General features: G+C 39.9%; 1 protein-coding gene across 1 annotated transcript; it reads right to left on the bottom strand.

The window, feature by feature from the left end:
• Positions 1 to 1110: 1110 nt before the first annotated feature.
• Positions 1111 to 16845, bottom strand: TUBB6 (tubulin beta 6 class V). The gene is made up of 5 exons (XM_042461616.1): positions 15466 to 16845; positions 13383 to 13597; positions 12336 to 12444; positions 5629 to 5739; positions 1111 to 2679 (listed from the first exon to the last, which is right to left on the bottom strand). Exons 2-5 carry the CDS (start codon positions 13437 to 13439, stop codon positions 1616 to 1618), a joined length of 1341 nt encoding a protein of 446 aa, XP_042317550.1. The 5' UTR covers positions 13440 to 13597; positions 15466 to 16845; the 3' UTR covers positions 1111 to 1615.
• Positions 16846 to 17258: the final 413 nt, after the last annotated feature.

The following is a 17258-nucleotide window of genomic DNA, read 5'->3' on the forward strand; positions in this document are numbered from 1 at the left end:
GTTTTCTTTTTTGTACTAATTTTGGTCAGAATCCTGTATCAGCTACATAGGTCCAAAACACGCAGCAGAAATAATCCAGTTTGACACTGCTTTAACTGCCATAGCTCAATGCTAGGGAACTCTGAGAACTGTAGCTTTGTGAGACATTTAGCTTCTCTGCCAGAGCGCTCTGGTGCCAAAATAAACTACAATTCCCAAGATTTCCTAGCATGAGCCAGGGCAGTTATAAAGCATTCCCAAAGTTAATTATTTCTGCAGTGTGTTTTGGACCTTAGTTAAGCCTACTTAACTCAATAAAGTAGCCTCTCCTGGCCCAGCTCCCTTCCAATGATGATGGAAACGTTCACCCATGCTCCGGTCACTGGCAGAATGGCTCTCAGTAAAGTGCAGTAAAATATATGGTGTCTTTTTTCCAATAGTGCCACAATTATGACTGATCATGATAATGAACTATGATTGTGAATATGGAGTTACCATGGGTGATTCATGTTTCTGTCAGGCGTTAATGTCACTAGGGATGCAGGAGAGTGAGACCTACACTGCGAGGTGAGAAGGAATGAGCATGCCCTTCCCAACTTTGCCATGGCAGTGGTTACCTCCTTTGGGATGAGTGAGTGTGTTTATCCCAGCTTTGGCTCAGGAGAAAGCCATCACCATATCAAAGCAGAAGGGTGAGTATGCCCTTTTTGCCACCGCCAAAGTGACCATAAATAAAATTTTAAAAACATTTGTATTTTTTAATACTAAATAGCACAAGGTGTGGGGGCTTCAACCTCTTTAGAAAGTTAATCCCTACTCCTGGCTGCTACTGGAGAAGAAATTCACATTTTTGTACACAAAAAAGGTGGTCTAGAGAGCAGCAAAAACAATTGGGGCAGGTAGTGGCCTGCACTTTGTTCTCTCCTGGTCCTGATCTGTTTTTTCTACAGTGTGCATTTGAGTTGCAAATCTTTTTCCATATCAGTAAAAGACACTCCTATCACAATGTCTAGTGCACTTGATCCCTTCAACATCCACCACCTCAGGCAGACTAGTCTTCGCCCCTTGGCTTTCCAATTAAAATGCCACCTGTTGAACACTTAATTTATAAACAGGTAATACGAAAGATTAGAGATGCTTTTTTCCTTTATTTTTATTAACAGAATTTGTTCCCAGCAACTCAGTACAGAATAGCACTCAAAACATTCATTCACTGCAAGTCTAAAACATGTTTACTTGGATGCAAGTTCCATTGTTATCAATTACTTTACTTTCAAGGAACTGCAAATATGACTGCAGCCTGAGTTTATTTTTTTCTAAGTCACAGTTCAAGAAAAAACAACATAGTTCTTTTTTAAAAAAAAAACAACCCACACACATTCTGCTCTTAAACAGGGACATTTCTAAAAATATGTCTCCCAGTATCTGCATTGGCATTTTCATCCAAAATTCCCAAGTCAAGAGACTGTGGACCAGAGCAGAATCTCTAATTAACATGTGGCACAGAGTGCACAACCTCCACACCAAAGTAGTAGACCCTTGGGAGGAGCCCTAAATACTCTATTATCCTGGAAAAATGTTGAGCAAGTGCTAGCTATTCAAACTTGAGCATTTTTGGAACAGGATTGAATTGACCTTATTCATTAATTTCTTCCTCATCATCTTCAAATGTCTCATCTCCATCATTTGCTGTGGCTTCTTGGTACTGCTGGTACTCTGACACAAGGTCATTCATGTTGCTTTCTGCTTCTGTAAATTCCATCTCATCCATTCCTTCCCCTGTAAACCAGTGAAGAAAAGCCTTTCTTCTAAACATGGCAGAGAACTGCTCTGAAATTCTTTTGAAGAGCTCTTGGATTGCTGTGCTGTTGCCAATAAAGGTGGAAGCCATCTTGAGGCCACGGGGTGCTATATCACAGACTGCCACTTTGACGTTGTTTGGGATCCATTCCACAAAATAGCTGCTGTTCTTATTTTGGATGGCCAGCATCTGTTCATCAACCTCTTTCATAGACATGGGACCTCGGAAGACTGTAGCTACTGTCAGATACCTTCCATGTCTTGGGTCGCAAGCAGCCATCATGTTTTTGGCATCAAACATCTGTTGAGTGAGCTCTGGGACTGTGAGGGCCCGATATTGCTGGCTCCCTCTGGCAGTCAATGGGGCAAATCCTGGCATAAAAAAGTGTAAACGTGGGAACGGAACCATATTTACTGCCAGCTTGCGCAGATCCGCATTCAGTTGGCCTGGAAAACGCAACGATGTAGTTACTCCACTCATTGTAGCGGACACCAAGTGGTTCAAGTCACCGTATGTTGGAGTGGTGAGCTTTAAAGTGCGGAAGCAAATATCATACAGCGCCTCATTATCAATGCAGTAGGTTTCATCTGTATTCTCAACCAGCTGATGGACTGAAAGTGTGGCATTATACGGCTCCACCACAGTGTCAGAGACTTTCGGAGATGGCATGACACTGAAAGTATTCATTATCCTATCAGGATATTCTTCTCGGATTTTGCTAATGAGCAGTGTTCCCATCCCAGAACCTGTGCCGCCTCCAAGAGAATGAGTGAGCTGAAATCCCTGCAAGCAATCGCAGTGTTCACATTCTTTTCTTACTATATCAAGCACTGAATCTACAAGCTCAGCTCCTTCTGTATAGTGTCCTTTGGCCCAGTTATTTCCAGCACCAGTTTGTCCTGAGATAATACACACACAAAACAAATAAAAACAAAAAACAAGGAGATTTGAAAAGGTTTAGTATGTCATGAATAGCAAGCTTGACATTAGCCACAGCAACATGTTCTCATCATTTTAAAATGTCTATTATTTTTGCACTGTATGCATGAACAGCTCCTTTAATAATAATTAGCTCCAAAGTTAGTAAAAAAATAATGTACTGAAAGCTTGTTTCACTGCCAAATAATATCAGAAATTTAACCCCCAAAATGCCACATTTAGTTTTAATTCCCAAGATCATAGAGGCATGATGACATCTCAGAAGGAACCCAGAATACTGGATGCAAATCATCCACCCTCTTTCACCCAGCACCCTCAATATAGTGAAGATGACAGAAAATATTCTGGGATAAACAAAACATCCATGTAGCTCCAAAATAAAATTTGAAAAAACAGGAACAAAATCTGGGACTTTCTGGTCTTTTAATCAGTCTGAATGTGCCCTTAGTACAATTTCATGCATACCTTTTATCAACTGCATTCCATGGGACTTTTGTTAACTGCCCTTGAGTCGATTTTGACCCATAGTGACCCTGCAGATGAGACATCTAGAATCCCTGTCCTCCATTGCTCTGCTTAGTTCCTGTAAACTCATACCTGTGACCTCCTTAATAGAGCCCATACATCTAGCATGCAGCCTTCATCTCTTTCTACATCCCTCCACCTTTCCCAGCATTATTGTTTTTTCTGATGAGTCTTCCCTTCTCATGATATGTCCAGAGTCTTACATCATAGTAAATATGTTAGGATTGCAGCCTAAATTGCCACAGACAAGTCTTAACTTTATTTATCCCAGCGATTTTAATGGCAACTGCATGCAGATAGTTTATTGTGTAATATTAAGTATACCTATTATGGATCAAATTGTGGTGTTTACTTCCAAATAAGTACCCATACAATTCTGCTGTTCGTCTGTACCTAATCTGCTATTTTGCACTGCAGTGCTAATAAAAAAGAAGCTTTCTAGCATGAGGTTTAGGACTTAAGGTTCTTATCAATTTCCCACCATGTGCTGTATTCCTGATGAGTAAAGGGATTTGTTCAAGGAGTTGCTATTTCTGTTGCTACATTAAAAGAAATGTGGGAAACTCCAACTGTCCTCCCAGCTATGCTGAGGTTCATATGATACCACTTCACCATTGAAATGTGTGTTCTCCTTCCTGTGACTCAGCTCCCTGTCCACTGGAGATCCTGTAGTCTCTTAAGCAATAACCTCAGAGTCCTCTGCAGTTAACTCACAGACTACACTGTGGTGTCATCTTGTAACACCAAAGAAAGGACAAGAACTCCATGATCACTTGGTCCTTTAACATTTTAATTGTACACTTGTCCCTCCATATTTGCTAGAGTTAGGGGCACAAGACCCCCGTGAATATGGAAAAACCGCAAATAACAAAAACAGCATGTTTTTACCTGAAAGGGCACCTCTCTAGGAATCTCTAGGTCAGTGGTTCCCAACCTTCCTAATGCCACAACCCTTTAATACAGTTCCTCATGTTGTGGTGACCCAAACCCATGAAATTATTTCGTTGCTACTTCATAACTGTAATTAAATAAATGTTTTCCAATGGTCTTAGGCGACCCCCATGAAAGGGCCATTCGACCCCCAAAGGGGTCCCGACCCACAGGTGGGGAACCACTGCTCTAGGTCCTCCAGGGCAACTCTGTGGCCAACGTCTGAAAGACACTGACCACAAATGCCTAGTAGTGTATCCTCTCTAGGAATCTCTAGGTCTTTCAGTGCAACTTTTAAAGTTGACCACAGAGGTGCACTGGAAGACCTAGATATTCCTAGAGAGAACATATTAATCAAATCCGTAAATATCAAATCCGCAAATATGGAGGGATGACTGTATTTCCATATATTCTTATCTAAGCCTTACAATACTAAACACGTTTAATAGGGAGGAATTCACACTGCTCACACTAGGACTTACTGCTGGGTAAACATGCATATGATTGTGATCCATACATTGTGTTTCATGCGTAGTGGTGAAGTCCTTCATATATCTGGCCAAGGATGGGAAACATGTAGCTCTCCATATGCCATTAGACTGCATGTCCCAACAGCCTCAGTCAGCAATTGCAGTCCAAAAATATCTGGAGGACTGCATCATTTTTGTCCCTATGTATGCACTTTGATAAAGTCATATGGTGAAACAATCCAAAGTAGAAGTCTTCGAAACTTGCACTCTGTCCAATAACAGTCAGTACATTTTACGCATCAAACTCTCCTGTCATTAACCAGAGGAACTAAAATCACTGTATACAGTACTTAACCACTGTTGATGTCGGCACATGAATTGAGCCAAAACATCAAGACAATGTCAATTTGCCTGTACAATTTCCCCTCCTGATTTAATATAAAGCAAAATCAAAATGTAAAAGAGCCCTTCTAAAAGAGCTTTTGAGCGATGTGTCTTTCGACATTCACCATAGTTTGATCGTGTCTTTCTCTCCCACCTCCTTTTTTTTCTTTTTAGGCCAAGGCATATTGCTCTAAAATGTTTACATTTAGCACTGCAACCATGTCATCAGGAGGCTACTTTCTGAGAAAATACCCTAGGCTTCTAAATTTCCCGAAGAACAGCTGTGTTGCATCAAAAACAATGGTCATGCAGCATGTTAAAGTCTCACAGATTTATTATGGTATAGGTATAGAGTCCAAGCCAATAAATTCTGCAGTAATTTTGCAGGCTACACAAAGACACATTGGCAGTCTCCATGCAGATGTTGGGCAGCATCTTGTTCTTTTCTTTCCTGGTCTAATTCAGTGTAAAACAGAAGCATTGATCAAAACCACAATTGAGCAATGGTTTCTAAACTTTGATTCCCCCCCCCCCCCCGCATTTCAATGCCTTATCTACTTGGTAAGTTATTGGTGTTTGCAACAGAAGAAATTAACATACCAAATATGAAATTATCAGGCCGAAAGAGTTGTCCAAATGGACCAGATCGCACACTATCCATGGTTCCAGGCTCCAAGTCCACCAAAATCGCTCTGGGCACGTATGTTTGGGCTGTAAGAAAAGGAAAGGCAGCTCTGTATGGGGTCTTGTCTACAAGTATAGATTTTGTTAGCTATCATTATTCTCCCAGTTGCTTAATGTATGCATGCATCATCTCACTTATTTTCTTGATCTGAGTAACAAGATACAAACCCACAGTTGTTTAGAAAATGTCTCACTGCTTTTGGCACTGACTCACTATCTTAAGCTCCTTCCTTTATTATTAAACACTTCTTTGTAAGCCAATTTGGATTGAATTTACCCATAGGCATTAAGAGTCACAGCTTCACAATTCCACAGAAATCTCTTTGAATGTGTCATATCATAGGCTTCAGTCAGGCATATAGGTATGTTGATATACTTGTGTTAAAATATAATAACAGAAACCTTCACCCCAAAACCCAGAGAAATGTGTGGTTATTACTAACAAAAAAGTAAATAAATCTTACACAGATTTATAAAGGATCAAGCTTTGCTGAACAGAGTGTGAATTACTTCTGAATAAGTATGCAAAAGCGAAAATCCTGCTGGCTACTTATGTTGGCCTGGCCCCCAGATCTTGACTAATATTAATTTGCTAATGATGAACTGATGGAGTTTTCCTGAATGTACATTTTTTCCTACCTAACAGCATGATCCCAAATCAATTGCTTTAATATTTAATCTGACTGTGAACTTTGTGGAAAGTATTCACATTTTCTTACTAATTAAAATGGCTAACTAGTTACTTTGTATGACATGCTAATAATAAAAGATTGGATTCTCACTACCATTTTGCAACTCCATCTGTCTTTCTCTTTCCTAACATTTGGAACCATAAGCTGTAAAACACATTAAGGAACTGGAATGAAGTGATAATCGTACAGCAGCATGCATTGTTACATAGGATATTAAAATGGCAAGTGTATGCAAGTGTAAAGTAGAGTACATTGGTGCAAATGTAGACTGATGGGGTCTTCTCAATTGTATATGTGTCACCAGGGAAATGATTTTGGAGTTGTGATGGATACCTTGGTGGAAACATCAAACCAGTGTGAAGTTTCTGTGAAATTCTATATTGGCAATGATTTAGAAAAAGATTTTAAAAGAAGAAAGGAAAAGAAAGGAAAAGGAAAGGAAAGGAAGACCGGTGTATAGCTATGGGTAAGGGGAGATGAGGGCAATGCCCCTCCCAAATAAGAATCCTGCCCTAATTAAATTTTCCTTCAGTCCCCAAATTTCTACCATTGCTGTAAATTAAAACTTAGGTTAGGCATTTTGTAATGCATTTTATATGTTCAAAGAAAAGGGGCAAGCAAAGATACCAAAGGAATAAGAACACAGTAAAGTTCCAGAGATTTGAGGTTCCAGAAATTTGGGGATGAAGGAAAATTGCACTGAGGGATGTAGTATTCCTGTGGGGAGGCAAAGCCTCCCACCTGATAGCTATACCCCTGAATACAGAACATCCTGGATATGCCTTTATAGTGATATATGGTAGTACAAGGACAGCATTGCAATATTGTGGAAGCTCTGATCCCAGCAGTTTGGAGCTTCAGGAAAAGTAAATCAAAGGACTGAAGCAACTCTGTTATGAGAAAAGGTATGCTTGGGCCTTTTATTTTCATTTTTTTAAAAAACAGAGAATTGGGGCCAACCAAAATGTGATGATAGACAGATTAGAGGGGAGAGGTGTGTGACATTCCAGTTTTATTTTGAAAAGTGACAACCAGGAGAGGGAACAAGTAGTAAACAGCAGCCTGACTTTCCCTGTAAGAAAAGGAAAGGCAGCCAAAAAGCCAAGAAGTTTCAAGGTTTCCTAAGGAATGCTCCTCTGAGGGTTTCTACCTTCTGGGGCATGCAAGGAAATGTACAAACATGAGAAGGAAGTGGCCGCTCCCACTTCTTTTCGTTATGTTTATCCTCTGGGTACCACAGCAGTTTCCTAGAGATAAAAGCTTTGTCACTCTGGTCATAGAACAAAAAGTATGTCTCTCATACAGATGCTGGGAGGATAGTGTTACACTCACCATTATACTTAGGGGCTACCCATAAGCTGACTACTGTGGGGACAGAATTTAGCTGGACTAGACAGAACTTTGGTCTGATCCACCCAGGAGTCTTCGTATGTACTTATGTAGCATCTGATAGTCTCAAACAACTCTCATTGCTTTCAATAAGCATCATTTTCCTGATATTACTAGGGAATTTCCTGTCCCAGTTGCTAGTGAACCACAGCTCCTTCCTCTTCCTTTCTCCCTGGTAAGAGACCTTTAGTGGGACATAGACTGTGCAGCTGCTCTTAAGGAAAACAACATTGGCTTTAGTAGTGTTACAGAACAAGACCTTTGGTTGGCATTTTGTCAGAACCTGGAAAAGTTAGTTTTTGGACTACATTTCCTAGGCCTCATTCCCACTTACAGATAAATGGGTGTGCAGTTCAAATCAATGGATCACATTTCTGTCATTTTGTGGCATTAAAATAACAATTTGTGGTTAGCATTTATGAATGAATTGATTCAAAATGATTTGGTTCCAGTTGGCCGGAGGGCAAATTCGAATAGATTCTGATCCGCTTGTGGTTCACACTTGCGTTGAATTGATTTGTGAAAAGACACAGAAAAAATCAGCGTCAAAAAGACATGGGTTAAATGGGCCTGGTGCATGGCCCCCTCACTGAATCACTAAAACCTCTGGCTCAATTGCTTTTTTTGAAAAGGGAAAGAGATTTTAGCCCAGAGACAAGGGTGTATCTCCAACTGCCTCAGTTTGGCAGTCCCAATTACTTTTCTGTTCTTCCATTTTTCAGTTGCTGTTAAAGTGCCCAGTTTCTCTCTCTTCCTCTCACTTTCACTCTTTGTCCTCAGCTTAATTCAACTGCTGCAAATTGAATTCCAAGTATGAAAGTAATTTATTATTATTATTATTATTATCCTTTATTTATGAAGCGCTGTAAATTTACACAGCGCTGTACATACAATCTTTTTAATTAGACGGTTCCCTGCCCTTGGGCTTACAATCTAAAAAGACATGACACAAAAGGAGAAGGGAGTGGTGGAGGGAAAGAGTAAGAGCTCCTTTTGTACTCAATGAAGTCAGCAAAAGGAAAGAAGAGAAGGGAGCACAGTGTTGTCCTTCCCTGCAGACTCAGGCAAAGGCGAAATACTGTCGCCTTTCCTACCCTGCCTGTTCTTCCTCATTAATAGCTTTTGTCATCTTGACCATGCTCTGATGTTGCTTGGCCACGCGTATCTCAGTTTTCATCTGTGAAATGTTGAAGGATATGGAAGGGATTGTACCATTATAATCCCTTTCACCAACCCCCATAGTGTGACTAGACACTCTTTTGCCCTTCCTATCTGCTAATAATGTTGCGAGTGACATAGGGATTAGAGCAAATAGTTACAGCACAGTGTGTAACCGCAAAGCGCCAGGAATGGAAGGGCCATGTACAGTAGGGATGGGGAAAGTAGGCCTCAGCCAACTAAAAATGTTGGGAGAGGGAGAATGAACTACCCAGTCTGGAATTCTTCCAGGACAAAGGCTTAGCATGCTCACATTTGTAAAGAATGGCAGGATTTCATGCTATTGGGCTGGGACAATGGTTCATAGCATTTAGGGAACAACTGCCTTTAGTGAGCCACCAGTTAGCAACAGCTGAGGTATTGCAAATGTTGTCTTCATCCGTTTCCCCAAATGAGGGGAAACAACGCCTTAGACTTTACAACAAAAATGGGCAATATTTCCCAAACCCCACCCCAGAGGTGCATGTAGTAATAGGCAATGGTTTGAGGGTTGTAGGCATACATGCTAAGAGACAAGGTTGGAAAAAGTACTTTTATTGGACAACAACATCCAGAATTTTCCAGTCTGTTTGGTCACTGCTCTACCTCTTTGAGAGATTCTAAGAGTTGTAGGCCAAAAAAGTAATTTTTCTGAGCTATGGCCCAGACTCTCTCTCTCTCTCTCTCTCACACACACACACACACACATCTCTGCATAAAGGAGTGGGAAGCTTAAACTTTTCTCCTTGCTTAAATCCCATTGTGATTCTTCTTCTGCCCATCAGCACTAGGAATGGGTATCTGGAACTGTTTTTCCAGTGCCAATTTATGGGGAGGAAGAGGGTGCATGCATTTTAAATAAATAGAGATGACAACATTTACATTCCTCTCCAAACTGGCCTCCAAACACTTGAATGTAGACTTGAATTTGGTGGTGATGACCAAGTGCAAGAACCACCCCTTATTTCCTATAAGCCCCACCACAAAAGTCACGTTTTCCAGTAAGCTTTTAGGTTATCGTCTCTGGCTCTAAAGCTTATTGCTATTAGACCAAAGTATGCATAGCTGAATAATCACATATTTTCCCTGTTCCCTGTTCACCACATTCCCCCTTCCTCCTTTTTTTCCTGTAGATTGGAAACTCTGTGTGTGTGTGAACTAGTATTTCCTGCATGGTTCTTCTATCTCTCAAAGCTCCCATATATATATATGAGAAAGAACAAGACAACGATGTAATCACTGTAGAATGCCATAGCACTGTTCCTAATGGAAGTATGCTTATGAGGCATGCTTTAAAATGAGAGCCGGTATGGTGTAGTGTTTGTAATGCTGGACCAAGATATCAGAAGACCAGGGTGTGAATCCCCTCTCAGGCTCAGCCATGAGAACCCACTGGGTGATATTCCTTCTGAACAAATCTTGCCAAGAAAACCATATGATAGGTTTGCCATAATTTAAAAATGGTATGAACAACAATGTTCACAACACAACAACACGTTTTACCAGGCAGATGAGACTATTGCTATTCATCAACATGTAGCCCCATCTGTACTGTTTGCTTTCTGGTCTGTAATATTTTAGCCTTTGTGTATGTGCCTGCCTTATTAAATTTTAATTTTAATTTCAATAGATTTTTCACTTTTTTGTAAACAAGTATTTTGAGAACAATTAAAACCTGATTTTTTTTTACTATTACTTTTTCTTTCTTTTTTAGTTCACTGATTTTTAATATTTATTAGGCCAGGGTCATTTCAGAAACATGCTTCTTGCATGCTTTTATCTTTTGATCTGTGCCAAAATAATTTTCCCTATGTTAACAAAATTACATACATTATGAACAAAAATCAAATCACAAGTTATAAACAGCCATACTAATGTCTGCTAATATGAACATAATGAGAGAGAGAACTATACTGTACCACCAAAGTGTGGACAGTCATTAACAATTCCGCATGTAGCTTTCAGAGGAACTGCAAAAACTGCAAAAACTAAACAGTACTAAACCTACTGCCAGTCTGGAAGTGCTTTGAACGACAAGTCACCACATACATATCTAGAAGTGAAACTGAATCAAAGCTTTCCTGGAAAGAGGATATTATTTTCTTGCAAGTTTATAATCTGGCTCTTCCCCTCTCAGACAGCTTCTGAGACAAGACAGCCAATGGTATTTACCACTGCTAAGGTATATAGTCTTAAATCTGAATTATGCTTCTGCATGAGACAGAAAATAATACTATCTCTTTTTTGCTATCTTCTCATGACATAGAATTTTGATATTTTCTCATGGCATAGGAATTCTGCTGCCTGAAGCAGCTGTCTCCTACTAACCAGTCATAGTTTGGCTTTCTCATACATGCCTATGAGAAAAGCCTATGATAAACATGGGGTTGTAAATCTGGCTTCAGGCATTGAAACTGGAAGTCTTACTGACTGGCAGAAGTGAGGTCATCCCTCCACTGCTTCAAACAGTAATCAGGGCAAGTGAAGGAAGGGAAGTAAGAAATAAAGACAAGTTGATGTCTTTCCTAGGAACTGCCTGTGCTTTCTGAATGAGACCTCTCACCAACTCAGAAAAACTGGTAGATCCACAATTTGGATACACTTTGTACAAGAAAATTAAAAAACAGGAAAAATATTGTTTTTTAAAAATAGCATAGCCTATGCAATGTAGCACATAATCTTGCATTTTTTATTCTGTATCAGTAAGTGGTGGGGCAGAAAAATACAAAGCATCAAAATCCTCTTCCTGACCCTGAAAAATCACAATACCATCTTTCTTCCCTTCTACTGTATCTAAAATGTCAGTTCAGTTTGTCTAGAGACATTTACAAATCAGTGACCCAAGACTCATCAAGTTTTGAAAACACAGTAAGTTTGAGATCCCTAAAAAGTTGAGTCTGTGCCCAAGTGTTCACTTTCACACACATATGGTATGGGGTAGAGTTTCAGGATGCCCTTGGCTTTGCCATTTTCTCCATCTGAAATTAGGTTGGAAGTCAAAACCAATTTAGTGTTAACATTATAGGCATGCTGCCAAGCAGCAGCCAACCAAGGAGACAATTTTTTACTTTAAGTGAAAAGAGACCATTTGAAACATGCTGTACTGTATATAGTTCACATGCTGCTCTAGTTCGCTTTTCAACCACCTCCCTCCACCAAATATGCAGTGTTTAAAACTGCAGTGGCTGGAATTTGGATGGCTGATTGCTAAAGGAACAAAACCACAGGCATTAAAAAAAAAGTTTCCAGAGGAACTGTATGAGCAACCTCTTTGCTTTCTTCATCATCTCCTCCCGCCAAAGAGATCATCACATCACCACCCTTGGCCAGTAACTCTGCGCTTACATGATGATTCATTGTAGTAGACACTGATCCTCTCCAGCTGCAAGGGTGAGTCACCAACGTAGCCTCCAGCTGGGTCAATTCCGTGTTCATCGCTGATCACTTCCCAAAACTTTGGCAAAAGGGAGAAAAGGGTGTCAATCTCTGTGAAAGAATCACTTCGAGACTAGAGTGTCCCTTCCACCCAAAGCCATTTTACTCTATGTGTTTCCCTTTACTGATGCTCATATCCTCTCCCCCCACCCTGCACACTAATTGTAAGTTATCCAAACCCACCCAGCCTTGGCAGGGCGAGAGCAGGCCTTCAAGGCATGTGTTGGAGCAACAGCTGCCGCATGCCTGGCATGTTTGAGAGCTGCTCCTCTCAGTCCCTCCCTGCTCCTGGCTTGAAGAGCAGAGAAGATACAGGGTGGGGTTGGAAAAAGAGACAGAAACTAGGCATTTCATACTCAGAGTTCAAACCAGGGAGAGAACAGTTAAGATTCCTAGCAGCCTTTCTATTTTGGGTCACCCCTCCTTTCCTTTGTTGTTCTTCTTTTTCTTCATCCCCTAATTTTCCCCCTCTGCTGCTTCAGTATATATATATTTTTTCCTTCTGGTTTCAGTTTTTCCACATCCTTTTATGGTCAACATGAAAGAGTCAGATTTTTTTAGTTCCCATTTTGGTGAGTTGCCTTCCAGCTCTTGACTCTCTAAGTCCACCAAAACAGCCAAAGTCAATAAGCAAAACAACTCAGCCCCAAACACCCTGCTAAAACTTCTTTCAGCTGAAGAAACTATTCTCTTACTCTTAAAACATAATGCGATGGATCACTTTCCTCTTCAATCCTGGAGGTACTATATGATTAAATGCACCTCACCCAAACTAATTTAATTTTCCAATATAAAAGTTTAAAAGAGCAGGCATGGTTGAACATCATGTGCTGACCATCAGGATTTTACAAATGTAGCTATCGGATATTCCTTAGCATGACAGTCACCACCACTAGTAATATAAATATTAATGATAATGGTAGCAATAAAGTGTCAGAAAGTAAGTTTCACCCCTACCTTGGTTCCAATTTGGTTTCCGCACTGGCCAGCCTGAATGTGAACAATTTCCCTCATGGTGATATCAAAGCTCCCAGTCTGTCTGCCTTTGCTCCTCTGCCTCCTCTTCCTGACTCTGCTTCGTAGAGTTCAGCTGTGTGCAATGTGCCTGCCTCAATGAGCGTTTTATTGGCTCTTGCTGGTGATTCACCCTCCCGGCTCTGCTCCCTCTGCAACTTCACATAAGAATGGAAATGTGTGTATGTGAGGGGAGGCAACGGCAGAAGGAGAAACTGCTGCTGGCTTTGCTCCTGGCCCAGCCTTCATTGGGATTTCTGTCTCTATATGAATGGCACAGACCTCTTGATTATGATGCACAATTTGTACTTTTTAGCACCATGCAAATTTTACAGTCGGACCTCCACGTTTACGGCTTTGACTTTTGTGAGTGTGTGGCTGGAAAACGAGACTTTAGAATTCTTTAAATTTTCTATCTGGAGAACTGATTAGAATGAGAGGCTATCACCCTGTCTTTCAAATCAACATAAAAAATTACAAATAAATAAAATGTTTAGATTTGTTAACTAAGAAAAAAGTCTTAAAACTTAAATGTGAAAATCAAAGTAGCCATAACACACCATATTGCAAAGGTATACAACACAAGGTTTTGATTATTCATGGATTTGAATCATACATTCTCTCTAGGGACCTCTAAGTCCTCCAATGTGACTCTGCTGGAAGTTGACTGTAAAGTTATGCTGAAAAACCTAGAGATTCCTAGAGATAACATTTCCCTAGGCATTAGTAGCTTCTCCAGCACACTTCTATGGTCAATTTCCAGCTGATGTAGACCACAGAGCTGCACTTAAAGACCTAGAGATTCTTAGAAAGGTGTTCTTTCAGGTAAAAAAACACAAGTGGAATACTGTTTGGAATACTATTACTCTGCCCCTAACCCCAAATGTGGAGGGCACACTGTACTTTGTATGCTAGTGGTTCATAGTGATGCCATAGTGATGCTAATGTATGTGTCTTGTGTACCTTCAAGTCATTTCTGACTTATAGCGACCCTAAGCTTGGGGTTTTCTTGCCAAGATTTATTCAGAGGACGTTTGCCATTGCCTTCCTCTGAGGTTGAAAGAGGGTGATTTGCCCGAGATTACTCATTGGTTTTCATGGCTGAGCAGGTAATTGAACCCTGGTCTCCACAGCCGTAGTCCAACACTTGAACTATTACACCACGATAGCAAGAGCTGAATATACTGACAGATTTACACACAAACTGGTCAAGCTACCCTTTAGGGCTTCATGTTATGAGGGAGGGCTCTAAATACAATTTTTAAAATTAAATGGCAAGTTTTAAATACTGTAAAAATAACATATAATTTGGTAATGGTATGGGCCTGTTTAAAAATAATTTAGGGCTTCAGCATGTCTCAGTCCAGTCCTGAGCAGAGAATATAATAATCCAGTATGAACTCTAGCATGCATGAATGATTCCTGAGCATCTAAACATAGTATATACATTGGTAATATTCAACATGATCTTTCTGTGTTTGTTTATTCAGAGGTAAATCCCACTGAGTTTAATGGGGCTTATACCCAAAATCATGTGTGCATGATTACAAACCTGAATTATGAATGAATTTCTGCAGTGAAAAGCACTTAAAACATAAATTTGATGTAACATTTACTTGTGGCATTAACATTCTATTAATGCAGCCTTACGGTATCAATCACCCACATGTTTCTCAGCTGTGCCCACTTGGGTATATTGTACATCACCAATATATTAGAGTGTTTGGAATACATGCAATGAGATGATATTTCCTTTCATGTATCCCAAACTCCTTGCATGTATTCAAGAGAAAAGCTTGGCTGAGAGCTGAGTCCTTTCACAGCTGCATCTTACAGAATGCTGGGGTTTGTAGTTTGGTGAGGCACTAGCACTCTCTGATTGAGAACATTAAATACCCCCCCCCCCCTTAAACTGCCTATTCCAGGATTCCATAGCATGGAGAACCATGTTAAAAAGTTACATTTAAAGTTAAATTTTGCTATGGTTGTGCAATGTGGAAGGGGCCCTGGTCTGGATTGTTTGTACCTGATTACGAGCTTCAGAGACAAGATGGGAAATTCTTTTCATATCTCAACCAATTTGCTGCTTATCAGCTTTCCTTCCTGAGCCGGTGGAGGTGGGTCTGGAAGATTTTTTTAACCTTCAGTTCAAGACTCCCTTGGTAGGATTGACTTTACATTTCATGGCTTCCACATTTCACACTGAGTATCAGGAGTGGGGAATTTGTGACCTCTTCTTCTCACCATCTCTTTCAATGCAGATCAGATCCCCTTCTCACCAGTAGGTAACAATGTAGTTTGTGGTGGGAATGGCAGCAATGCAACTCAGCCTATACCGAATTATGTGTGTGGCTGGAAAACTAGACTTAGAATTCTAATTCTAAGGCATATCTGGAGGACTAATTAGAATTAGAGGTTACCATCCTGCCCTTCAAATCATCATACAAAATTGGGATGTATCTAGTGAACGAAACTGCAAATGAATAACATGTTCAAATTTTGTTAACTAAGGCCCAAAATAGATGAGCCGAAAGAAGCAGCTTCTGACTGCTTCAGGGTCATGATGTTCATAAGCTGCTCTGAGTCTGCTAAAGGTGGCCTGAAAAGGAAAAAGGAGTGGCAAAAAGCCGCTCCTGCCAGTGGCTGGTTTTGGGACTGTGGCAGCAGCCCACTTTGAGAGCAGGCCATGCAGTTGTTGTGGTCCTGGGCCAATTGCAGCCAACCATGGCTGGAGTGGCCTCTACCTGTTCCTTCATGGCCGTCTGCTTTACCCGCATGAAAAAAATATTAAAATGTCACAGTGAAAATCAAAATAGCTGTAACACACCATAATGCAAAGATATACAATACAAGTTAACACATAAAAAGAAACTAAATATCATCTTACTTATATACAGCAAATATAAAACCTGAAAAAATCAAAAATCCAAACCACTTCTGGTTCCAAGCATTTTGGATAAGGGAGACTCAACCCATACAAAAACCACACAGTGCCTGTATATGTAGAAAACAAACACATTTTGACAAGTCTTATTTTAAAAATTGCACTATTGTATAGTTATTAAACAAATAAAGAAAAAAGAACACTAGGCATGTAAGAAAACCACTTCTTAAGAGTGAAAATTGCTCCTTAGGTTCTGACATATTCTTAGGAATAGGCTAAACTGACAAAAGTCAGCCTGTCTTTTATTCATTTCATATCAAGGATGATACAATCTTTAGCTGTTATTCCTTCTATATCAGCATTGATATGCAACAACTAAAACACTGTCTTTTGACAGGGGATGGGAAGGGAAGGTTGTTTTAACAAACTGCTATTAATACAGTCGGCCCTTCTTATACACAGATTTTTTTATACACCGATTCCAGCATCTACAGTTTGAAAACGTTAAAAAAAAAGTATAAATTTCAAATATCAAACCTTGATTTTCCATTTTTTATAAGGGACAGCATTTTGCTATGTCATTATATTTATTGAGACTTGAGCATCCACGGATTTTGTTATACATGGGGGATCTTGGAACCAAACCCCAGCGTATAACAAGGGTCCACTGTAATTCATCTCTTATTAGAAGTGTTCAGATATCAGCAGAATTAAATTTAAAGAACATAAAATAATAGTTATCAAATTTATTATATATGATAAATATGCAGCCAGAATCCATATGCATTTTCTTGTTTAACTAAAATCTTTCATACGATTTAAAAGGGCACTAATTATAGTATTGCAACTGAATGTTTGTATCACAAAATTTAAAAACCCAGTAAATTGCACAGTGGTCACAATCCATCTGAAGCATCTTTCATTTGCATTGATTT

The sequence above is a fragment of the Sceloporus undulatus genome, chromosome 4, assembly GCF_019175285.1.
Source record: "Sceloporus undulatus isolate JIND9_A2432 ecotype Alabama chromosome 4, SceUnd_v1.1, whole genome shotgun sequence".
NCBI classification, from domain to species: domain Eukaryota; kingdom Metazoa; phylum Chordata; class Lepidosauria; order Squamata; family Phrynosomatidae; genus Sceloporus; species Sceloporus undulatus.